General features: G+C 47.5%; 1 protein-coding gene across 1 annotated transcript in view; it reads left to right on the top strand.

The window, feature by feature from the left end:
- Positions 1–366: 366 nt before the first annotated feature.
- arhgef17 (Rho guanine nucleotide exchange factor (GEF) 17) overlaps positions 367–26,271 on the top strand; it is a 72,743-nt gene continuing 46,838 nt past the window's right edge. The window contains 3 exon segments of the mRNA XM_028961551.1: positions 367–3,039; positions 3,041–3,559; positions 3,561–4,466. Coding sequence (XP_028817384.1) covers positions 772–3,039; positions 3,041–3,559; positions 3,561–4,466 — 3,693 coding nt within the window. The 5' untranslated portion in view covers positions 367–771.

The raw sequence follows: 26,271 nt of genomic DNA, 5'->3' as shown, positions 1-26,271 counted from the left end.
GGGGAGCGGGGACGGGGACGGGGACGGGGGACCTATGAAAGCTTATTACGCACTTAAAACGAACAATACCTACAGTCCCGGCCGCAGGCATTCAATTGACCAGATACCGGAGTCCACTGCGTATTAAATAATATGGGAAGCGGCGATGGAGAGAGATGAGGAGGGGGGGGGGGGTAAAAAGTACAACTTTTTCCTGTTCTTTTTTTTTTTTTTTTTTAATTCTTTTGTTTAGGGAAAAGGGCAATTTCGAGTGCTCGAAAGATTGCACGCAGGCGCGCTGTAATCACCCGGCCCTTCCAATATCTGCTTTCTCACATCAAAAAGGAAAAGGGCTTCCCATCCACCCCCCGTACCCAAGGGGCTACGACTACCCTTACCATGTTAGTCCCGCCCTGCTCAACGCGACCATTTGCATGTAAAAAGACATAAGTCACGGTGGTGGGGGGGGGAGAAGAGGTTTAATCATGTCGGAGTAAGACGTTCGGCGTGGAGGTGATACGACTCCGAGGGTGCACCTCAGGAAAGCGGACTTTCCCTCCCGGAGCTGCTGGGAAGTTGGACGGGTCGTTGCTGGAAGTGGGGAAACATGCCGAAAGGTCAGAATGAAGGACCGAGCCTCGTCTTCTCGGTCTTCGTAGCAGCAACTAATGCAACTGTTGCCGCGTAAAAGCAAGAAAGAAGAATAAACTTCCCGCCTTTAGTCAGATGGAGCTATCGTGGTAGTTTTGTCGGGCTTTTTTTTTTTTTTTTTTTTCTCACGGACATGCAACAATGGCCGAGGACGCCGCGGAGAGGAGCGTGACCGTGTACCGCAGCGTCTCTTTTAAAACGCTGGAGAGCGGCGGCAGGTCGGCCGCCCTTCCCCCGCCGGCGCCGGACACGCCGGCGGCGTCCAGGAGGGTCTCCAAGATCCCCGCGGCCGCGGCGCCCCGGAAGGGCGCGCCCACGGTGCGCGAGCTGTCCGAGAGGTTCCGGGCGCGCGCCCCCGCCGAGGCCCGGGACCGCGCGGACTCTGGCGCCAGCGACGGGCCCGTGGACTCGGGCGACGTCGTCCTCCACGCAGGGGCTTGTCGCGTGGACTCCTCCAACTGGCCGAGTGTCACGAAGATCCGGAGACTTTTCGGGGACGATTTGAAGTCTGCAGGCCTTTCCGACCCAAGCGAGCCGGACGGGTCGTCGTGGCATCTGGGACCGACTTGGCAGGACACCAGCTGCTCCGATCGGGACACCGAAGCGTCCCCCGCCGCCGCCGGGACTGGCGGGGTGGACCGACATCAGGACGCCGCAGCGCACTCGCACGGGACCGAGCCTGGCGGCTGTCTGAGGCGAGGGGTTCTGGGGTTGTGCGGCGGATCGGGCGGCGAGCCCAGGACTTCTCCCCCGGCGCCCCCTCCCCGCTCCAGCTCCGTCACCTGTCCTCACAGGGCGCGCTCTTTCGCTTGCCGGAGACAGGGGGGCGAACCGCCACCGGATAGTTTACATTCCTGGCATAGCTCCTCCGAACCACATACGGCCCCTTCCGCGGCACCGTCCGGCGTGCTGGGGAGACAGAGCTCCGGGGACGAGGAGAACGGCTTCGCGGGACCCGCGTCGTCCTGCTTCCACAAGAATGGCTCCCGGGCCAAGCATGCGCGCAGGTCTTCGGGCAGCGAAGGGGACAGCCCCGCAACCGTAGCCCGCGGCCGGGACCCCGTCCGGCGGCGCTCGCTGAGGAAGAAGAAGAAGAACAGCTGCAGCCGAGGCGATGGCGAGTCGGACAGCGACGACCCGCCGGTGATGGAGCACTTGGAGCGCTACCAGCGGTCCCTGGACCAGCAGGCGGGACGGAGGACGAAGCCCGGCTTCGCGGGACAGGCGTGGGAGCGAGGAGTCCCCAGGCACGGCCCCTCGGGCGGACAGGAGGGCTTTGTGCGTTTCCACAGAGGGATGCTGGACGGCACCAGCTCTCCTGTCCCGACGGTGTCACGGGTGTCCAAGGTCAACATTCCCTCGTTTCTGTCTAGCCCGAATGAGTCCAAGAGCAGCAGCCGATACTCCAGCACGGAGACCCTGAAGGAGGAGGACCACTCCTCTGGCACGTCTTCGATGAGTGGTGCCTCGTCCTCCGTTTCGAGCAAGACGTACTACGGCAACACCACCATGTACAGGTCACCCAGCTTTGGTCACGGGGACAATTTCTCCCGCACGACGGTCCATGTCCGACCCAAGCTCATTCCTAGTTTGACTCCGGGGGACGCGGTCACGTTATCCTCGGAAAACAGGCTTTATCATCGCGCCCTGAGCAGCAACAAGGAGAAGAACAGGATGTCCATGTCCAACCCAGACATAGCCTCCGAGACGATGTCTCTCCTTAATTATCTAAAAATGGACCTGTCGGAGCTGAAAGTGCGGAAGAAGCGTGGTATTGGCAGCGAGACGGTAGAGGACGGGCTTCGGAGCAGCCCGGCTACTTCCTCCGTCTCCTCAATTGCCTACAGATCACGGGGACTTCACCACAGACGGCCGTCTCTGAAGGACCTCACCGCCACGCTGAGGCGCGCCAAGTCCTTCACGTACTCGGAGAAGACGCCGGGGCGACTCCACTCGCCCGGCGGCGCGGCGCAGAGGAGCTCGTCTGAGCAGCGTTTGGACCGCCAGGGGGATGGAGAGGGGGCGCCGGGGTCCGACCGGGAGGTGGAGAGCGACGACTGCCGCGCATCTTATGGCTTCAAGGAGCCCATGGCCGTCCCACTTCAGGACCATTATGTCCAGGAAGCCAGGCAGGTCATCAGAGACATTTGTAAGATGGGTGCTGCCGATGATGATTACGATTATGATTCGTTTGGGTTTGGAGACAATGGTTTGAGGAGAAAAGAGGAAACTAATACGAAGGCGGAAGAAAAGAAAGAGGAAGTGGAGCCGAACAAGAGAGAGACGGGAGATGATGGACAGAATGAGGTCACCGGGAGGAAAAGAGCGGAAGGTGGAGGAGAAGGTGGAAAATGCATGCAGAAAGGGGATTCGGAGGAGAATGTCTTTTACGATAAGTCTCTGGACGAGGCTTTCTGGACACGAGTCCAGCCTGACGGACGAAGGGATCGTCACGGAGCCGGAGGCCGGTCCCTGCAGCGCTCCGGCCGGCGGCAGGGACCTTCTAGGCCAGACGCTGACCGTGTGGAACCAGTCTGGGCTTTATAAGGAGGAGCTGGCTGATCTGGCGCTGGACGCGGTTCGCCCCGCTCCGGTTCCAGGCGCGAGGGCCGAGTACGAGGGCGAGAGTAGACATTTAAACCAGGGCCCGCTGGAGGCCCCGTCCACGCCGAGCGCCATCCGGCGCCGCAGGAAATTCTCCTCGGCGGGAAATAACGGCTCGGACTCCAGCAACGTGAGCGCCGGCGACTCCAACGGGGAGGCGGCCTACCGCTCGCTCAGCGACCCCATGCCCGGCCGGAGCCACGCCGCGGTGGAGGAGGGTGTGAAGAGCTTCTCCGTGGACAGCAACCTGCTGGGGTCCCTCTCGCTGACCTCGAAGGCGGGCCGCCCCGAGTCGCCGGCGGCGGCGGACCTGTCCGAGTGCACCGGGGAGCGCCGCCAGCGACCTGTCCGTGTGCAGCGAAGGCCTGCGGGACTTCAGCACCGTGATCGAAAGCATCGTCCGCGAGCCCGGCGCCATGGACAAGGTGATCGACGAGAGGGGCAACGGCAAGGCGGTGAAGAAGAAGAGCTTCAGCGACCCCAGCAGGCGAGGCGAGCCGGCCGCGCTGCTGCAGGACGCCCCGGGGCGCCCGAGCGCCGAGGCGGTCCCCCCGTCCAGTAGCGAGCCCGCTTTGTCCGAGCAGAGGGACGAGCTGTGGGAGCTGGACGAGGAGCGGCGCCGGGCGTACCTCCCCGGCAGGAAACTCCGCTCCCAGTCCGAGCGCGCCCTGCCCTCCCACCTTCACCGCAATGGAGAGTCCAAACCGGCCTTTCCGTTCGACCCCAAGCTGGCCGAGGTCCTGTCACCCCACATGAGCCGGCGCAGCTCCAAGAAACGGACCAATCGGGCGGCTCAGCAGCAGCAGCTCGCGGGGGGTGACCCCGACCACCTGGAGGAGCATCCCGAGGAGGACCCCGCCTCCTCTCTCCCGCAGCTGCCCCCACCGAGGCCCAAGCACGTGCGCCACGCCAGCGAGCCTGCCACCTTCGTGCCCATCGCTCCCCCGAACGCCCGTCCTGTTCCACAGCCGCAGAGTCTCGGCCCGGCGCACCCCTCCAAGCTCGGCCCAGGAGACGAGGCGCCGTCGCTGGAGGACGTCACCAAGCAGTACATCCTGGCCCTCAACTCCCCAGAAGGAAATGCCCAGGTGCCAGCCGCTGCCACCGCGGCGGTGATCTCTGAGGGCCCCCTGTCCACTCCCGCCACCCCGACCAATTCAACGGAACCCAGGGTCCAGAAGAAGCCCGGCGAGGCGTCGACACCAGCGCCGCTGAGAGCCAAACCTCGAGTGGTGAGTACCATGCTTTTTTTCTTCTGGATTACTGTGTGTGTGTGTGTGTGTGTGTGTGTGTGTGTGTGTGTGAGACTCTGAGGTTGCTAGGAAGGGGGAAAAACGGGTGGGTTGAATCAAAACAGACTCGAACGCCGCCATCCACCGTGGAGCGAAGAGCCGCCTTCTGCCGACTGTTTAGCTTATCCGACGCGTCCTGGTTTTCCGTTGCACCAAATAATTCAAATAAATCCGTTCAATTCGTGCCCATCAAGCTGCAAATATTTGTTTTGTGTCCGTTTTATTTGCCAGCTCAAATGTCAAATCCGTTGACATCTTAGTATGTATATATACTGAGTGTCAACGCAAGTATAATATTAAAAATCCTCAAAGTCCTGGGACTGGGTCTGGTGAAGTGAAGCGAAGTGATTGTCACATGTGATGCACAGCAGCACAGCACACGGTGCACACAGTGAAATTTGTCCTCTGCATTTAACCGATCACCCTGAGTGAGCAGTGGGCAGCCATGACAGGCGCCCGGGGAGCAGTGTGTGGGGACGGTGCTTTGCTCGGTGGCACCTCAGTGGCACCTTGGCGGATCGGGATTCGAACCGGCAACCTTCTGATTACGGGGCCGCTTCCTTAACCGCTAGGCCACCCCTGCCCCCAGGTGCAGGTCCCTCTGGGTCCCCTCTGCGTCAAAACGCGGCTCAATCCAAGCGCCTGCATCGACTGGCAGTGTTAATGGAAGTTGGGATTCGTTTTTGAATTTTGAAACCTCAGCGCGGCGTTGCAGCAGACCGGCCCGCCTTAGACGGACCCGGCTTGCGCAATCCGCCATGAATCAGAGCGTAATTGTGGTTTTTGAGGAGGGCTACACAAAAAAAAAAAAAACGGTGCCCAGAAGACATTTGGAGTGTGTTATTTGTGCAGCAGGAGCCAACCGGTTGCGCTGCTGCTCTGCCAGGCAGGTCTAAGTTTGGCCCCGTCTCCCCGCCACCATCCAGTCCTGCTGGGTGTGTACTTTCCCAAGGTTTCGCTGGGGCCAAACTGTCTGAAGGCCATTTTTGGCTCATGTTTTCCCAGGTCAGTGTTTTGATCTCAGCCATACCATCTCTTATAATCGGCGCGGTGACCGTGTGGCCTGACTGACAGTAGTCTGGCGCAGGTTTGACGGCGCTAGAATTCCAGACTGGACTCATTATGAAACACGCAGCGGGGGGGGGGGGGGGGGGAAATGCCGGCTCTGCCTCGGCATTCAGCTCGCTTAATTCAGCCTAATTTGCGTCTGTGGCCTCTCCGCCATTCACTGCGCGCTCGGAGCTCGCGTGCACGCACTCGCTCGTAGACAAAGACCCAGACGTACGCATGTGTTAACACTTCAGACAGTGACATGTGACCTGAATTTCAGCATTTTGAAGGGTAGTGGATACAATTACTGTACGCCTCCATAAACAAATTTGAATCGGAAAATAAGAACGTTGCCAGGAAACATCGAGGATGCTTTATATATATATATATATATATATATATACACACACACACACACACACACACACACACACATAATATACATAAATATACATATAAACATAATATACATAAAGCTTGCACCTAAAGATGAGGATGACGTTAGTACATCATGAACGTTTTAACTGTGGCCATTTGTGGGCCATAATAACAACTCACTCACTCACTCACTCACTCACTCACACTCTCTCTACCTGGAGCAGGTTAATGAGTGTTTTGCATGCGCAGGACTTTTCATTTACCTCCCGAGAAGCAGGAATTTCGGGGTGTGTAAGTGTGTGTGGGTTGCATGCTGGATAAGCAGTTTTCCCAGCCGGTGTGATGTAACCCAGGCGCTGCATATATGACTGAACAACCCAGTAGAATGCACACACACACACACACACACCATCTATGAGACAGATTAATATGAAATGTGAGTATGAGTAATGTGAACTTTATATGTATTGGGCCGGACTACTATTAAGGCTTCTGGTATAATTTCACAAGACTGATTGACTTAAACAGCGACTCATATTCTTTACAACCTGTGTGTGTGTGTGTGTGTGTGTGTGTGTGTGTGTGTGTGTGTGTGTGTGTCAAGTCAGTCAGCTTTATTGTCAATTCTGCCACATGTACAGGACATACAGAGAATTGAAATTGCATTACTCTCAGACCCATGGTGCTTACAAGTAACATTACATACAAACAGTAACATTAAATACAAAGGTATAAATTAAATTTTAACACAATATACAATAAGGGCACATGGTGGAGATGGTGTGTGTGTGTGAGAGAGAGATCACAGGGGAAATACACTCATCTCCCTGCATCAGTGAGTGAACAGCACCAGGAATTAGCCCAGAATGCAGTTGGGTTATTGGGGAACAAAGATCTCCACATGGAAGTTCCACAGCTCCGTCATAATAGTGTGGTGGTGACAGAGCATGCAGGATTAATGTGTGTGTGTGTGTGTGTGTGTGTGTGTCTGTGGCAGCCTGTGTCTAGGTAGCTCTTGTTAGGTTAGTGATTTTGTGGACAGCACTGCGTTTTGTTGTACTTTTTTACCATTTGACTGTTGTGACGTTCCTTCTCCTGTTTCTGCATAGTATTTCGATTATTGAGTGTTTTAAGCAAAAAAATATATAATTTTAACATTTGTGGTTAAACTTGTAAAACATTTTGGATAGGCTTCCTAAATTTAATTAAGATTGTTTAGATATGAATTTAGACCAGCGTGATGGTAACGCAGTAAGACACAAGTTTATTCAGGTCTGTTCAGAAATTACCCTTTTTCAGAGTCACCCTCACATTTTGGAGGTTCAGACAACCTGCAGTTGAAGGTTTGATGAACATTACCAGTCAGGTTTTCTAATGGCTATCTTCTGCTGACTGATATTTTTATTTTATTGAATTTTTATTTATCATAGACTTCCATTTAACCTGAATTTGCAAAGAAAATGTGTATCTATATAAATGGCCCACCCTGTATATTGAAATGTTTTACACACGTTTATACCATGTGAAGATCATGTGCAGTTTGAGAATGGTACTTGATCATATCGAGCAATCAGCCCTTCTTGACATCAGGCCATCCTCATTGTGCAGATGCACCCACACCTGCCTGCTGCCTTTTGTGACAGGGCTGAAATGCAGTAAAAATGTTAAGTTCATTTTCATGGCAACGAGGGGCTTTGCAATTCATCTGATCACTCTTCATAACATTTTTTGGAGTATATGCCATAATAACATTTTGTGAAAACCAGTTAGTGGCATTCGCAAAACCTTTTGCCCACAACCGTACTGTGTAAAAAGTAGAGGTGGGCATATATTAATTTTCTTAATCTAGATTAATCTCACTGTAATCTTGGAATTAATCTAGATTAATCTAGAGTAAGAAAAATGAATCTAGATTCTAGATTAATCTACATTAATCTACATTAATCTAGATTAAAATGGCTCATTGAATTCTGCCGTAGGTATTCAGAATATGTGTGCTATCCAAATACTGACTAAAAGTAAGTCTTTGAGAACGGGTTTCTCAAGCCAGGTGGCGCATTAGACCAGGGGCTCATCTCCTGTTTCCAAAAAGCATCACAAACTGCTTGAGAAAGCTGTTCTACTATGATAGTTGGTGATGAAAATAAATTATGTTCAATAAGATGTACTTGTGTTTACCAACTGTTTATTCAGTTAAATAGCTGCATCCATGTTACCACGTCACGTTTGATGTGGTAATTTCACAGTTCGAAGACTCGCTCTCGCCCCCTACAGTGCAATTCGGCTAGGTATAAATCCTCGCTAAAATATCATGGTGAAAGTCATCATAGTGTAGCGATTCTTCTTCTGCGTTGTGTAACTTTTTGATTTTGTTTCTTTAACCACAAATGATGAGCTGACACCCAAGAGACTTTCTGTGCAAAGTGTATTCTGTACAAAAAGCTAGAACATCGCATCAGAACATCGCATCAGAACATCGCGTCACACATCGCGTCACACATCGCGTCTTTCTGCACCTCTCTACAATATACAGTATTAAAAGAACATAAAAAAAATATTCACAAAATAACACGCATGCAAAATATTCCTAATATGTACATAAATTAAAATGAAAGAAATAACTTTTTGCACACAAACCCCACGCACCTCTCACAGCTCCAAGAGACCTGAACCGGGTCTTAAAAACAAAATAAAAGTCTTAAGGAAATAAGAAACTAAAAGACACAAGAAAGAAGAAATATACTTATAAATCTAGTGTAACCATTTGACTCCGGCACAATAGCTTGCGTAGTATAGACCCACCTCCCAACCCAACTTTGTGAATAGATTAATGGCGATATTTTTTTATCGCCCTATAAGAGTCTCACGTTAACGCAGCACGTTAACGCCGATAACGGCCCACCACTAATAAAAAGTAAAACTGATTGCCATGTTGTTCAAATTCAAATCAATGTTTAAAAAAATGAAGTTGTAAAGACAGCCGTACTTCTCCTGTTAGGGGTCGCCACAACTGGTTCTGGTTGCTTGCACAATTGGCATGGCAAAAAAAATGTTCCCCTTCCTGACTCGACCCTCTCCATTAACCCGGGCTCGGGACCGTGTCTGAAGGAACGATTAAGATCCCAACGCCACCGTATTGTATCTGCAGGCTGGATGCTTTTCTCAAGGAAACTGAAGCGCGCGCACAGCGCCGTGAGGTGAACGTTTCCCTTGTCGAGGGCGGCATGGCGTGAGCCTGCTGACAGCTCGGCGATGCTCAGCAGGCAGGAAACGGGGCGTGCGGAAACAGGAAGTTGTTGTGGTTACTGATGTTTTGATAATGTCCAGCAGGGCATCCGCCGGGAGTTGCAGGTTGGAGCTGGCGTGCCAAACTCCGAAATAGCGGGGGGGGGGCGGGCGTCGATACCCGGTTTGAGGTCGGACTCCGCGCGGCGACGCTTTGATGATACTATCCCTCTCACCGCTGCGAGGGTGTTTGACAGGGGATTAAAGTCTTAGATTCAGCGAGGACATTTTTACCCCATGACGCTTTTTTTTTTTTTTCCTGTCAATGTCAACAAAGCATTTTTGGACTGATTAACTCAAGTACAGATTAATTCTAATCTGAGACTTGAATCGCTCTCTTAAAAGGGCAGCCGGGGTGCTGTGCAAAACCGTGGATCTGGGAATAGCTCTGGTTTAATGTTGCGCTAGACTACGATGACCCGCGCTCCTGATCGGCCTGTTGTGTATTGAATATTGAGGTTTTTGAACGCGGTACGGTAAGAACATTGGGTGGGAGCAGGAGAGCCGTGGCAGGAGATGAAACAGAAAGCAGAGGATCCCGCTGCTTCCATCTTTCCTCCCTTCATGCCTGTACTGTCACGCTTTATTTATTTATTTATTTATTTCTTCATCCCTCTTTTCTCCCTTCTTGCCCCGTCCTTAATCTCTGACCGTTTGAGAAAGGCACTGAACAGGAAGCATTGCAGAGGGATGAGGTCATCCATATCGTGCATCGCGAAATGAGATCAGGTACGTTGGAGAGTGAGGGAGACGGCCAGGCAGAGAGGAAGTTCATTGTCTGTGACCTCCTTTTCAGAACATTTACATTTACAGCATTTATCAGACGCCCTTATCCAGAGCGACTTACAATGAGTAGTTACAGGGACAGTCCCCCCCTGGAGCAACTTAGGGTTAAGTGTCTTGCTCAGGGACACAATGGTAGTAAGTGGGATTCGAACCCGGGTCTACAACCACCCAGATACCAGTCCTTCATACTTTAATGGCTTGAAATAGTCCTTCACTTCTGATCACAGTAAGGAATGTCTGTTGTGAATGAATCCATGCATATGGTGCAGAAATGCGTTGTTGTTTTGTTTTTTACACAGATTGCTTGCCGGACCATATCAGCCTGACATGAGTTTTGAAGTCAGATTTAGCAGCATACATTGTGCGCAATTTTATGATTTTTATTGCATTTTTTTTATATATATATATTTGCCAGACTGAAACTTATCCTGAACACATTTGTCCCGATCATCAATCACCCGGACCTACTACAGATTACATTTTGTCATATTTGTTACACGAATTGGATTTCTTATCAGAGGAGGCCTCAAAAGTCCGACCTGTAGCGGCAGCATTCTGATTCTTGATTGGGATTAAGGTCATATTCATGCCAAAATGCTCCCTATATGGCACCGAACGTCCAGCATTGCAGTGTGTGTAATAAAGGGCGGGTGCGTGGCTGGAGCTGCTGGCTCGAGGGCCTGACCAGAACGCACTCGGCAGAGGATTTTATTTATTGCTTCAATCGGACCACCCGCCTCGATTCGTGGCAAGTTTCCGCAGGGACCCGTTTCTCGCCTCTCACTTTCGCTCGTTTTTTAGGCCCCTCTTTGCACCCTTGCAACGTGACCTTTGACCTCGTTCCGTTCTCAGGCCTCGGCTGGGGACGTCGCTCACTCCGAGCTCAGGTTCTCTCGCTGATTGCATTTCTGAGAGGAGCGCAATAAAATCTGAGCGTTATTTGGCTTTCGGTGCCATAATTCCATCGCCCGATGTTTATTCTGATTTGGAGGAATGAACGGTTTGTTTATGACATTGGAAGCCATGTACGCAGTGCCAGTGAAAGACGTTTTAACGTCTCCCATTGATGAGGTACGGTAAACCCAGCTAGCGTTACTTCATTTTCCTGAAAGTCGAAGTCGGGCTCATGGAGCTGGAATCCTCTGCAGCCTGTTGGTGGAAACAGCTGATGTCAACGTCTGCGGGGCGAGAGAAGGCGCTGGCGCCCCAACGGACGTGGCGTTGACTAATTTGTGTTTTGGGCCCCGTTGGGCCTTTCGCGTGTCCGTGGCGCGTTTGGAGTCAGCGTGTCGTGCAGCTAACATAAATACACGCCTGCAGAGCGCTGTTATTCTTAGCTCCGCCGCCGGGCTCGCACAGGTCCTCGCCTGAGCGAGCGAGCGAGTGAGCGAGAGTCATCGCTGACAGATGCGTTCTGACAACGCGTTTGCTTATGTTACCCAAAATCCACGTACGTCGCAACGCTCCCAAAAATACGCACCGGACCCTGTAATGTCTCGTATGGCTTGACCTTGTGAACGTGGGGGCAGCTATGACCACAAAACCACATGTTGTGAGACCAGGTTACTACTGTTGTGTCCCTTAACAGGACACCCAAACCGTAGTTGCTCAGGGGGACTGTGCTTGTAAATACTGGTTGTGAATAAATCCAATTTCCGAACAACTAGCAGCAGCGAGCGCGGTGTCACGTCACGAAGAGGGAATGAAGGGGTTCACATGCACAGTTCGGAGAGTCTGGGGAAGTCGGCCCCTACATGTTCACAGTGACGCGGGCGGCGCCATGAGAACGGGGTCGCCGGGGTGACGCAGTGGCCAGCAGGTTCAGCGTTTCCCATGGCACCCCTGGCCAGGTTCCAGAGTGGGTCGGGCCACCGTCAGATGGGGGGAGGGGGGAGGAGTATGAGTTTGGTTTTGGCTGCCCCTCCCACCCTCAGCACCACCCCAACAACCACCGCGGCTGCTGGCCATTTCCGGCCCAGAGCGATTCCTAACCCCCCGGGGAGATGAGAGAACGGATGGGCTTTCATTTCTCTGGTTCTGATAGTTCATCCACAAAAAAAAAACATTATGTTTGCCTGCTTCAGAGTTTGGACCTGAGACGAAATGTATCTTGTACCTTGTATATAGCTTAATTTAAAAATGGATTATTTTCCATTCAAATACTGAAAATATATTTAGTTGATACTCATAAAAGGGCATCGCTTTTTTTTATTTTTTATTTTTTTATTTATTCGATCTGCAATGCAATGCGAAGTCATTATATTCTCGATCTCTGCAGACAGTGGAGTTTGCATCTCCAAATGTTCAGCACATGTCTGTTTTAATTGCTGAGAACACACACCCCCAAATGGTTTCCTTGGTGCCGCCCCTGTTGTGTAGTGAGAGGATAACGTGAGAAATGGGAATTGGCTGTCAGTTTGTGTGTGTGTGTGTGTTTGTGTATTGTAACGGGGACAATCCAGGAAAATCGAGCATTCCCTGGTGGGGAAGTGGGAATTATCAGCACGTTTCCTTTAACATATTTGTGAGCGTTTTGATTTTCTGCCCTACTACCATGCCAAGGTCCCATTGACTGTAAAATATTTCTAGTTTGCAGCCAATTAATCATTTTAGATATTGGATATGTCATGAACCCGACACTTTTTTTATATATTTCTTTTTTTAAACTCCTTTGTAGTCCTCAGCTTCAAGTCCTTTTGGTTCTTCCCGTCTCTTGCCGTCTTTCTCCCGTCCTCCTCTCCCAGCCGCTGCTTCCTATCTCTGGCTCTCTCTCTCTCATTATGATGGAGCCGCCCTTCCTAATTACAGACCTGAGTTTGATTGTCAGGCCCGGCACTTTCCACCGTTCCTCGAGTGAGCAGCCGTCCTGCAAGCGTGTGTGTTCCTTTTGCCTGTGGCTGTATCTTTCTGGGTGTTTTCAATAAATGGAAGTCAATATTAACGATTTGGGGACCAACTCAAATTTCAAAAGACATCCTTGTCCATCAAAGTGGCCGTGTTCCTGTATCTTTTTTTTTTGAGAAGTTCCGTGAATGTAGCTGAGGTTTTACAAGCAAGTCCCCCGTCTGCCGTCCTTTTCTTGTTGGCCAGTGAACCCACTCAGGGTCCTGGGCACAAAGCAGGCTCTGTGGTGCACTGGGCATAGCTGACTGCGTGGTTGGCCCCGTGGCCCTCTAGCCAGTGTGGGAGGACTTGAACAGGGTGACCTTCGTGTGGAAAGGACAGTGGGTTGCTCCGTCAGAGGCCTTAGGAACACGGGGCAGGGTTTGCGTTGGGGTCTGCTGGAAAGAGCCCTTGTTGCCGTTCCCTTTCGCTTGCTTCAGACGTCTTTCTGCCACCTCTTCTTCCCCTCCTCCATGACTTCAGTTCGAAACGTTGGAACGTGTCCACGTCTGCCCGTCAGCGCTAAGAAGATCTTTGTGGAACGTAGCGGTTCGTCTGCGAAGAAGCTTCCGGATCAGGATGAAGGCCCACGGTCGAGACTCAAAGTTCAGGCATGTTCCTTCTCTCTCTCTCCCAGGGCTGATTATGGGAAATATTTTACTTTGTTTGTTTTAAAACCGTTCCAGTGAAAACGTTTCAGAGATGCATTAGATGCCAAGCCCTGGGGTATTGTTTTTCCCTTGGAATGCAGCTGTTGTCATTTTGTACATCAGATATTTTTCTTTTTTCTTTTTTTTTTTTTGGAGGGAATCTTTTTTTTTTTTTTTTACTATTTATTCTAACCACACATGGATTGTGTTGGTTTTGCGTTGTCTGAAGAAGGCCCAAGAACATCTGCAGAGCTTAAATGCTATGGAGCACGGTGAATATTATTGGTGAGATGATCGTGATGAAATTGTTGTGACTGGCCTGAGCGATCATGTGAAGACTTTTCCATGTCGTAAGAACCGGCACAAACTTGTAATCACAAGAAGGTCTGGGTCCTAAAGTGGTTTTATAATAACACACTCTGCATCAGAATGCATAACCCTAGACACACTGCATGCTGTTGTGATGTCACTTGTGAAAGTTACCCTCAGTGGCTGCCCCTGCTGGACCCCACAACGCATCCATCACTCCCAGCAGCGGCATCAGATCATACTCTGGCTGCTCGAAAATGATGTCAGGAGAATGGCATCGTGCCTCACTTTAAGTGGTTTAGCATGCTGCTGTACCAGCGGGCCGCCTCTGTGCAGGATTACTTTACCCTTACCTCAGAATATGAGTAAAAAAAAAAAAAAAAAAGCAGTCTGGCAGACCTTCACTGACATCATTTTTTAACCCAAGATATGATGTAATTCTTAATATCTTTCAAATGGCCGCTTAGTTAGTGGTGAAAAATGAGACATTTTTTTGGTGGGGGTGAGGTTTCACCCTCAGGGTGAAGGAAGTTGACACAGGGCTCTAGTGGTACTGCTCTGCTCAGGAAAAAGGTTGGCATGTGTCCACTGTCTGCTGGCTTTTGTTCTTTTAGATGCCATCCAAGGACAGACCCTTCCTTTATTGGCAGCATCCCACTTTGGGTTGATAGAAGTTCAGTATGTCGGACAAAGGTCTTGGGAAATGGTCCTTTTGTTCAGCTTTTGTGCTACTAATTTGTGCTGCTAGGTTCATTGTAGTCTTAGGATAGTTTTCATGATTAATTTTTAAATGGACCGATTGGGGTGGGAGGTGGGGGGTTGACGTCCCAAAAGCTCCACTCTTTATTGACAGTGGATTTTCAGGATTTCCAAAATCCAGCCTTGGTTCAGAGTTACAGCCAGTTTTATCCAGTCCCACAATGAGTTTTCCCCAGGACGAGCAGTTTCGGTATCTGTAGCTTTAAATGCAAATGAGGAGGAGGAGGAGAGTGGCCTGTAGAAGTTGAGCGGGTATTTGTGAAAACAGTCACACTGGTTCTTCAGAGTCTCAAGTGATTGGATGTAAAAATTATCACTTTTTTTTTTTTTTTTTTTTTTTTTTTTTCAATCACCGAGCAACTGCAGTGCTTTGCTCATTTGGAAGCCATGACGGTCGGTGGAGAATGTTCTAGGGGAGGGGTGGGAAATTCTCTGGGCGGAAAAAGCATGAGAAACTGGAGGTAGCCTTTCCCCTTATGATGACATAAGGGGACAATTTCCAGATCAGACCGTCTGAGCGGCGAAGCAGAATGGCCAAAGCACTCTTTATACACACCACCATTTCTAGCAACTGCAGGACCATAGACAGGCTAGGGGAAGTCATATTAATATTAAATAATCTCACAAAGTGACATTTCCATAATATGAGACCATTTAATAGGAACATGAATGTAGCATTTCTGTTCTTTTAAGTACCTTAAGTGCTTTTTATCATGTGTTCTGTTTGCTTTCCCACCGCTTCCAGTGAGTTAATTGAAGTGATAAGCGAAATGGCACCAGGAGCTGCACTTACCTTGCCAAATCCGATTTCTCAAGGTCACCTATCTGATTACGCCGCTAGACAAACTTCCTTGAGGTGTAATTGTGAGCTGGAGGCTGAACCGCGTTCCTGGCTGCTCCTCCTCATTATTGACATTTCAGTCACCGATTATTGAAGATTGGCTCACTGCTGTAGGTGCTTTTCATAGCAGGTGCACAAGGCGCTTCATTTACTCGTAATCACTTCCAGGTTCCGGGAACAGGAGTTTATTACTCGGCCTCCCTTATTTGTCTGTGGCACAGCGCTCTGCGTGTTTGGATGTTTCTGAATCACTAATTGTAGAGGAAGGAGCTGAATGAGGTAGAGTCTGTGGGTATGGGGCCATGGGAGGAATTTGGGCGAGTCCTCAGCTGCACTGGGCCCCTGCTGGTGGGTTTGGGAGGAATCCCACTGTCCCCTGGCTGGACCTTCTGCTCCGCTGCCTTCATCAAGCACTGCGGATTAGCCGCTCGCCAATCATAATAACTGTAATTACCAAGGTAATGATGATTGGAGTAATGGTAATAACTGCCATTTCTGTGGTGAAGGAAAAGACAGTCGAACACACACACACACACACACACACACACACATACATACTACTCCAATTCCCCTCATGGCTGACTGCTGTAGGACGTTGGGCAAGTTGAATTTAAAAAATAAATTATTTGAGGTTATGAACTATTTTGTCCTGCTCCTCCATTGTTTTGTTGGTCCCGACGTCCCTGAGTCTGTGTTCAACTTTTTTTTTTTTTTTTTTTTCCCACTTTTCATGGGTCGTCCTTGAGATCCCCCCCAAATATACTGATTGGCCGGAACTGAAGGGCATTCTGCTGTTTTTTTTTTTTTTTTTTTTTTTGAAGTTGAAATGATCTGCCGATTGCTTTTTCAGTGCTTTTATTGCTTTTCTTTAGGGGGCATTGCTATCATACTTTTCTATTAACAGAGAATTATGGGTATCATTTCTTGTCACAGTTCCTGGCTGTCTACTACCTCACTGTTCGTTAATTCCTCCAACTATCCACTTATTCTCAGTTTCTCATTTCTTGATGTCTGCTCTGGATTGCTTCTTTTTCCCCTCTCTGAAGTTTTATTCCTTTTGCTCTTCCACTTTTCCACTGGGATTGTGTGTGTGTGTGTGTGTGCTGCAGACCAAACCAGCAAAGCAGATGCAGCTGTAAAAACACTGTTGTCTGTCTGTCTTTTTCGTTCAGTCCCTCCCCACCCCCCAAATTATCACAGCGGTCGGATCCTGGGGTCGGTTGATATCCCAGCGTTCGGGACGGCTGCTGTTGAGCCTCCCGGCTTTCAGCACAGCTCATAATGAGCAGCTCACTGACATGAACATGCGCCAGCTATTAGTTGTGTGTGTCCACGGTTCATAGCTCTAGAGAAAGCATACATCCAGTAATGTAGTGAGCTGGTATGAGATATTTGCTTTTGGGGGGGTGCTTTAGCATGTGTATCCTGGCCCTTCGGGATAGTTCTTAGTGAATAAACTCTCGTCTGTCCACCCCTGTGTCTGAATGTTGGATGTCATCAGGGCACTAACATGCAGGTTGTAATGTGAGTGGAGAAAAGCGGTTCACTAAACAGGCACATTAAAACAGAACCAGATTTCTTTCCGTCCCCTCTGCGCTCGTCCAGTTTCATATTCCCAATTGCCAGGATGTCCAAACATTATATTTGAGAAGGTCCCATCAGTCCTTGTGTGTTTTGTCAACCCGCCCGTCGAGGTCCACACACTTGCGGGTACGACAGTTAAGGAGTTCAGAGTGGCCTTTTGCCAAAAGTGTTCTAAGAATCACACCGATTGTTCAGTCTTTGGATTGATCAGGGTTCCCAAAATGCAGAGGTTTGTACCCATCAAATGAGGTCCAAAAACTTCCTGGGTTCCAGCGATGTGCATGGGGAATCCCAAAGTCCCGAAGCATAGATCTTATTTTGACACCAAAGGTGCCAACAGGAACACACCCAGATACAAGACAGTGTACACCTATCTTGGTCAGAGCATTGCTTAATGAAAGTGTCACATTTGGCAGGTTAAAGTGCCCTGCTGCACTGCAGACATTGTTCAAGGAATGTTGGGGAAACATGATTATTTTTTACCTCAAATTCCCCCCCGATATACCTGAATATTCCCACATTGCATCTTTCAGGAGTGATAGGATCTGCTCTGCATGTCTTGGTACCTGATGTCCTAGGACATCTTCAGAGGTCGGGCGGAGTACATGCCTCCGGCTGAGGTCAGAATCGTTTAAAACAGGCTGAAGAAGACTGAAGATCTTGCTTTTCAACTTTCTCCATTTTAATGTAATGCACCACATTGTATTGTATTTGTCCATTTAAAAAAAAAAAAAAATCATTTCATTTAGGGGGTCAGATATGGGGACTGACTGGCAGTGTCTGCTGGTCTCCAGGAAGCTCATCTTCCTACATCGCTGGAACCATCCTGGCCATTAATCACGCCCTATTTTTATCCTCTGAATTCCTCTTTGTCCTCCGGGTTCACATCTGGTTCTCATTCACTGGCACGGCAGCCATTCCATAAAAGACAAAGTTGCACTTAGCAGGGGGAAAGAACAACACAGGGAATGCAAAAATAAAACCTCTCTCTTTCACTTTGTGCCCCACTGTTCCCTCCCTCCTTCGCAAAGTTTCTGAATTACCCAGAATAACAGTGTGTGTACAGTACTGGTTGGGGTGTTCACAAAATGCATTTAGTCCCTTTTAGTCGATTCTCTGTTAATTCAGTTGTTGGTTACATACGATGCTGACACTATTCACATTTTCATTTAGCAAACATAAACTCATGAACTCTTCAAATCTTAGTTTTGTGTTTTGAGATGTAACAGTAAATGCAGATGCATGTGTTGTGAATGCATCTGAGTGAGTGTGTTTGTACAAGGCCAAAAAGGGAAAAAACGTTGAATTGCATTGCATGGTTAGAATTGGCTTTTGCACAGACCTTTGAGCCCAAAAGTCACATTACTTTTTAAACTCATACATAGTTTCCTTCTGCATGACCTTTAAACCCACTCGTCCCTGCTGCTGCAGGTGGGTATTTATCACCGTGGCCTATGAGGACGGAGCAAGTCTATATGAAAAATTTATTGTTTTTAAAGAGGGTGACCTTGTGACCATACACCCTTTTCTTTGCACCCACGAGGGGTGCAGAGGAGAACCTTTTTATGGTGAACAGATGAGGAGTCTTTAATGTCACTTTAACCTGTCCATCAGGAGCCCATTAAGACTAGCAGCAGCAGGGACTGGTGTTTTATGTGGATGTTTCAGGCTGGTGACTGGTTCAGGTTATGGCGGCCTGGCCAGTGTTGCTATGACAAAGTTCTAGACAGGGTGCTGTGAATTATTTTTTTTTTTTGGTGCTGTCATGATTGCCGGCTGGGTGTCCATGGTTAAACTGTACCTCCATGCAGGGGGTGAGAGCCACGCTGCGGCGCTGGGTTAATGTTTGGCGTTTAACATTGTTTGGTGTAATATGTAGGCGTGGGTGTGTTGTCTAATTTTGGGTTGGGGGAAAAAAAGCTATCCCGTTCAACATTAATATTATTTTGTTCATTTTAATCATTTACACTGATCCCAACATCCTCCCTTAATTCCAATGTGTATTCTTTCCTTTTAGTTGATGTTCCAGAACAGTGAGGCGAATGAAAGGACTGACAAAACGCATTTTAGGTTGGCAGCCATAGCTGGTTGCTGGGTTGGCTGTTTGGATTATTTTGGTCTGGTTTACAATCGAGGTGGAGAAAACGCGTTAACACATTTATGTTGACAGCACTAAGTACACCAAATGAAACCTAGAGATTTGCAGCGCTCCTAATTTCATTGCAATTTTTCACAGTGAAAGAATACTTTCTGTCTCTATTCTGTCCTGCATATTCATTTTCAGTCTGGAATATGCCAGGATGTGCAAAAATTTGCTAATCAATGCAAACAATACCTTGTACTCATTATCTGAAATGTACACGTTACAAGTGTACCATACACATAAAGAGTAGCCCATATTGTAAGGATACAATGTGATATAACTAACTGTGTTACTTTCACTGTGATCTGTGTGTGTGTGTGTGTGTGTGTGTGTGTGTGTGTCTCTGCGATTGTAAGAAGTGAGGTTAACTGTCAGGGGCAGGACATGTAAAGATAGCTCTTTGTGGTTTGTCTGTTGTTTATTCCTCAGTAGCTATGGTGACCATCAGCTGCAGATCTGGCGGAGGGAACATGCTTTTTTAAGAGGAGGCCCTGCAGCAGTACAGCCATGGGAACGCAGCTCAGTTCCACCGCACAAACAAATTGCCCGTTCTCCAAACTATGAGAATCTCACTGAGGGACAGGGATAATGGGATGGCCGGGAGGAGGAACACATCTCTGTTCATCGCTGCTTTCATCTTGCAGTCCCCCTACCGTCCCTTTTCCCTTGATTCCATGTCCTCCACACACTCACATGTACTTGGACTACATTTGCCATGCCATTGTAGCAATTTAGCATTTACATCTACTACTGTTCTGAATAATATATTCAATTATTTAGTTCTGCCTTGGTTCTCAATCTGTAGTACGTGGTGGTACTCTGGCTCCCTCTAGTGGTATGATGTGGGATAAGATTGTCAGTGTTTTTATCTTATCCTCAATGTAGTCCAGACAATTTCCTTGTGTGTAGGTCTGAGTGCTGAATTGGCAGTCAATGATAGTCGATAATAAGTGAATATTCTTATAAGGAATAATATAACTTCCTGTGTGCGCAATTTTATCAGGCTTTCCCTACTATATTTTAATGTTATTCATAATGGCGACTCTTGGAGACCCAAATAGTCATCTTATACTGGAATCTTCTACCCCTGTCCAGTAGACAGAGGGACAGAAACTGATTTACGAAACATTATAGCCAGTCCCAAATTTTCAATGCATAGCTGTGTGTGTGTGTGTGTGTGTGTGTGTGTGTGTGTGTGTGTGTGTGTGTGTTTTGTACCACCTGTATTACTGTATTTCATCTCTGTTTGTTGGGATGTGGGCCAAAGCATTCTGGGAAGGAGAACCAGGGTGGAAAAAGAGAATAGGGCCCATACAGATATCTGTGGTTTATTTTGTCCCTTGCGAATGTCCATATCAGTAAACAAGCTGATTTTATATAACCTTCCCGTCCCCCTCCTCCAGCTTTTGGAGGTTCTATCAGTCTCTTGATTTTTTCTCTCTCTCTCTCTCTCTCTCTCTCTCTCTCTCTCTCTTTGTCTGAGAACTGAGGTTGAGATTTCAGCAGCGTGCCGCTGGTGTGCAGAGGGACCATGTACTTGGCCAGGTTTGTTTTGGTGGGGGAGGCTTGAGTTAAAGCCTGGTGCATGAGTGAGGGGCGGGGCAAAGGGGTCTGTGAGTGGGTGAGCAGGGAGAGGGAGGGGCTTTGATCTAATCACACGCAGCCTACAACCCGCATGGCTGGGGCTCTGCAGAAACCTTCCATATTAGGAGAGAGAGAGGGGCTTTTCTCACCGACTATATAACCCTCTTCCTTTATTTTTTTTCTTCCTCCCATTAACTGAATCACTCTAATAATTTTTTATCATTTTACCCATGCCCCATTTATTTACAGATTCAATGTTTTTTTGTTTTTTTTTAGTTTGTTTTTTGGCAAACCTAAACCTTAACATATAAAGCAATATAATATACATTTACATTAATCCGCTGTGAAGGTTATAACAAAACATTTTTTTTTTTTTTGTAAACAATGACCTCAGCTTTGGAGGATTCTGTGATTATACAGTTCTGTGAACATGCAGTCACAACGGGAGAAGCTCAGGAAAGGCAGGACTGATTAGAAATACATTCACAAATTTTAGCCCCGTGTGATCAAGCAAATATTCCCAAGTCCCGTAATCGACCTGATTTGTAATTAAAAACCCCACCCTGTGAGAAACTTTGATCATGGTTTACATTACGTTAATGATCTGCTGCCGACCTGCTTTACTGTTCCATCCGAATTCAGTTCGGATGGAACAGTCGGCACTTCTCTGGTGTAGCTGGTGTCTGGATTTCGTGTGGTTTACTGTGTCTGTCCTTCACCGCTGCCCTAGTCTGCCGAGTCGGGCTGCAGCGCCACCTCCATCCGCTGCTGCGCCGCAGTCCGCCAGAGAACCCTCAAACCAATTACAGACACCAGATTTATTTCGGCTTCTCGCCACAACAAAAAAACAGCCATTAGTCGTTTATTTGTGTGCCTGTGTCAGCAAGAGCATGATGTTACTAGCACCATCAAGGACCTCTGGCCTGCTGGCGAAGGTGTCGGAATATTCTTTCCTTGTCTCTCTCTCTCCCCCAATCTGCCGACTTTTCTTCTTCAGTCTGACGTCCTTGTTTCTTCCTCCTTTTCCTGCTCGATCCGTTCGTAGCTGTTTGGAGCTTGAAATTGTATCCAGTTTCTGTGCCGGAGGGTTGAGGGGAAACTATTTTTTTTTTCCCCCTCCTCTCATTGACTCATTTCCTCTACATTTTTTTTTTACTGCTCTCATTCAGGTCCTCCTCCATTCACCTGATCTGGGACATTTTCAGGTGGTTGGGATCCATGTGTTTTGGGGTTTGATTTTTGCCAACACCTCTTGTTCACAATATTTTAGACCATAAAGTCCATCTACAGCATGTTATTAGTTGTATTAGGTTCCTCTAGGAGGTTGCTGGTTGTAAGACCCGTTGTTCAGCTCCTCCCCACCCCGCTTACTCTGATCCTGGCCTCCAGTGACCTGAAACTGAAGTTAGAAGTCATGTTCTTTCCCTCCCTTTGCCTTTGTGCTTTTCTTCTGCTTTTTCAGTCAGCAGTGGTCGTGTATAGATAACATCACAGGGGTGGGGGCAGACCTCTGTACTCAGACTGAACTAAATGTGTGTGTGTGTGTGTGTGTGGGTGGGGGTTCTGTGTTTGGGAACGTTCCAGAAATGTTTTAAACCTGAGCTAAGCGCTCTCACTGATTCATGAGATGAAAAAAGGCCTTGGAGCATAAAATATTATGTCTTACAGGCCTTTTCCCTTCTGGATTGGTGGAGCGGTGTGTGTACAGTCTCCGTGCCAGTGGGGCGGGAGTGATGAACTCACACACCAAGGGTGTGTGTTTTTCAGCTGATGTGCTTTCACACTCATATGGCCAACTGGTAGAAGTTTTATACCAAATAAAAAATAATGGTGACTTTATCTGTCTACTCTTCCATCAGTCTGAACACATGAGTGGCTACATTTCTGGAAACAGTCGGTCTGGACACATTGATTTGTGCAGAAAACAAAGTATAATGTACATTACAATACATTTACATTTTGAATTTATCAGATGCCCTCATCCAGAACAACTTACAATCAGTAGTTACCGGGACAGTCTTGCTCAGGGACACAATGGTAGTAAGTGGGGTTTGAACCTGTGACTTCTGGTTTGTAGGCGAGTGTGCTACCCACTAGGCCACTACTACCAGTAGTTGGCAGTTCTGTTTGTCTAAAAGGGAACTCTTATCTAATACATTTTTTACACCTGCAAGAGCGGTGGTTTTGAGAACTAAAGTTTTTTTTTTTCCTCCACCTCTGCAGGATTTAATTGAGTGCAGTGTTGATTCTGTAGTGTTAATATTTGTACTGCTGTTATTATTATCATTTTTGGTTTGCCTTTGAGCGCATGTTCAGTTGTGTGGTTCTACATTTTGCCTACAATGTATTTTGAGGCCAGAAAATGGCACAGAGTGCTTAACCTGAGGGGAGGGGGGGGGGTCACAGGATCTTTGGGTCATTTAACTGGTGATTCCACATAAGCCTCGCCCACCGGTCCTGTGTCTGTGGGCAAAGGAAGCGGGGTTGGGTGTTTTTAGTGTTTGCTGAGCCAGAACAGACCAACATCTTGACCTTTGAATTACCTTTCAGGATACCATACTGAACCTTTTTAACATTCACAACTATTGTCAACTTTTTTTCAACCATTTTTTTCTATCTTTAGTCTTCCTGAATGATATTTTCCACTTTGCTTGAGTTGAGTAATGAGCTTGTGGTATTTTTGGGCCAGGTGTGTGTGAAATGACGGACGTGAACCTCGATGACCCAGTTCCATCCCCCTTGCTCCGGGCAGCTGGTTGTGTTCTTCCTGCGATGAAATATGAGCGCTTCTTGTTGTTTTATCCACTCCCCATTTCAAACAAGTGTGAGAATACACAGACATAATATTCACTCGTGTGTGTGTGTGTGTGTGTCAGGGCTGTGAAACTATTCTGGCACATCTTTAAAATTTATAAACACCTGAACTCCTAAATTTAGAGAAATCTGATAATAAACATTTTGTATTTATTTAGGATCACTGTGTTGTATACTGTATAATGTACATAAATCACATCAAATACCTTTGGCCTATGTATTTTTAAAATTATTTTTATAAATGTGCAGCTATGCAGGTGCAATTATGCACCTCAGTTTGTTGTATGCTGTGTATGAGTATATTAGCCATGACATTGCTTTGTAAATTTCATTAGAGTGTTTTAATCATTTTAATTCCTTATTAGAATTAATAGCAATAATAGTACGAATAGAATTGTTATTATATTTGTTTTTCTGAAGTAATCCTGAGACACTGAAATTTAATTGCAACTATTTCATTTTGCGTAGATTTAAGCAGAAATGCCATAACCTCTGAGCGCTTTCAGAACGTTGTAGAATATCCCAGAGACGTTTGTAGAAACGCTCTCCCTGATGAGCAGCGTAGACAGGGACATGGCAACCAGAACGTCTTTGTAAATCTGTTCATGCAAACATTGAGGCTCTGGAAGGCTGTGCCAGACGGACTGTAGCCACACTCAAGATTTCCATCTGTGATGAATATGAATTGAAAAACGTTGTGTAACCAACAAATTATGCATTGAGTCACCATTTTGTTTAAAGAAAATCCATAATATTTTAGATGTCGTGAAACAAAGATCTGGGGTCACAAGGGGGGGGGGGTATACTGTTACACATATTACTCATATTTTGAAGGTTTAGAAGAGCACACACTCACGCATAACAAATTATCCCAGTGTTTGTGCTCTGGGGTCTGACCAGAGGATGGCTGCTTTTTTTTTTTTTTTTTCTGAATATTTAATAAATCTCTCACCTGTCGCCGGTATGTTCTACTGCTGTGTTGAGAAGGGTCCTACATCTAAATAAGGGTCATGATGTGCCGCTCCCTATGACATTACAGACATTACAACTCGTTGGAAGTGAGGTCTTGTGGGGTCTTTTTTTTTTTTTTTTTTTTTTTTTGTATAAAAGCATAATGAGGTGTTAACATCTGGGTCGAGAAGATGCTGATCCTTGAAAGAATGAGCGATGTTGGTGTCACCATTGCTGAAAACAGCTAGTCACCGCAGCCACCTTTTCACCCCGATTGAGGTAAGGTGGAGGGAGGGACGTTTTCAGCTGAGGACTCACCAGTTCAGGAAAAGAAGCAGAGGAACTGCCAAACAAAATGCAACTTAAAAGAAATGATCAGGAGTACGTGCTAGATAGCGGCATAAAGAGAAGTATGGAAGGGGTGTCATGAGGGTTTAATATTGTGTCATTGCATTATAATAGCGAGAGGGCATTAATAATACGAGAAATGACTCAAACACACCTCAGTCAGACCAGAATTATCTGTCAAATCGAAGGACTTGAGACTAATATGTTTCTGCCACGCGCATGCAAGGACCACTAATCGGAGGCTGTTAAAGAAGTGACGCTCTTGAGGACACATTCTGCTGTCAGATATCAGGCCTCATCACACGGTGTAATTACTGCGATTATACCCCGATGAAGACCATCTCATTGGTGTATGACCTTGTCAATTTCAGGCTTGAAACCGTTACCCTTACGAATCGCGAGATGCACACTCCTTTATCCCGTCATCCCTCGTTTACCTCCCACCCCATCCCAAAAATTCCTCCCTCCGTCTCTCAGGTGTGGTACATTCCATTTGCTCCTTTGACCAAGCCACCCACATTAATTCTGTCCAGGTTATTCATTTGCAGGACTGGAACATTTTCATGGTCGAGGGGAAAGGAATAAGGTTCGGGCGAGGCCGAGACTGTAGGAGCTCCGGTGTCAGCTAATGAAATAAGCTAAAAGGCGCGTAATGCCATTTGGGATCTGGTTTCTTTGCATTGTGCCTAGTGCCGGCAGGGACTGAAGCTGGCCCAAAGCCAGAAGAACACACACATACACACAGCAGAGACGTGTCAGTCACCACGAAAGCGAAGGGATGACTTGCTTTACTCAGCGTTGGGTGTGCATTATTTCTACCCCACCGTGTGATGTGGTGAGGGAGACGTCCTGCTCCACAAATGGCCCTGTTTATTTGTCGGCTGTGATTGCTCTTAAACGGCTGAGTGTGTTGATTGAATGCTTGAAAGCAGGGAAACAAGGAAAGATGTCCCTCTGTTACAGTTACACAATAAGACATAAGAAACAGTGTGTAGCAGCACGCAAGTGTATCATTGCTCACATCCATTACCTTTTCGTGTTAATGTGTATTTATTGCTAAGGAAAAGGACTATAACCACAAAACTGTGATCACACTTCACTTGAATTCTATATGAAATGAACTACTGATGCTGCCATGGTTACACCTTTTCTGGATCAGTCAGTTTCTTCTGATTGTCTCTTGAGAGGAAACTTAAGTGTAACTAGCAGAAAGTCATTTACAAGGCAAGTTAATTTTCAATAAAACCGACTTTACTGCATGATCACCTGATCAGCATTGTGATATGAATGATAACGTGCTGCTGATCTGCCAACAGATACAATTTTCCATGTTGATTGAAAAGTAGACCTCAGTATTATTCTGCTAATGTTATCATTTTA

Source organism: Denticeps clupeoides, chromosome 19, assembly GCF_900700375.1.
Source record: "Denticeps clupeoides chromosome 19, fDenClu1.1, whole genome shotgun sequence".
NCBI classification, from domain to species: Eukaryota; Metazoa; Chordata; class Actinopteri; order Clupeiformes; family Denticipitidae; genus Denticeps; species Denticeps clupeoides.
The sequence above is the reverse complement of the archived record's forward strand: the minus strand, read 5'-3'. Positions and strand labels throughout refer to the sequence as shown.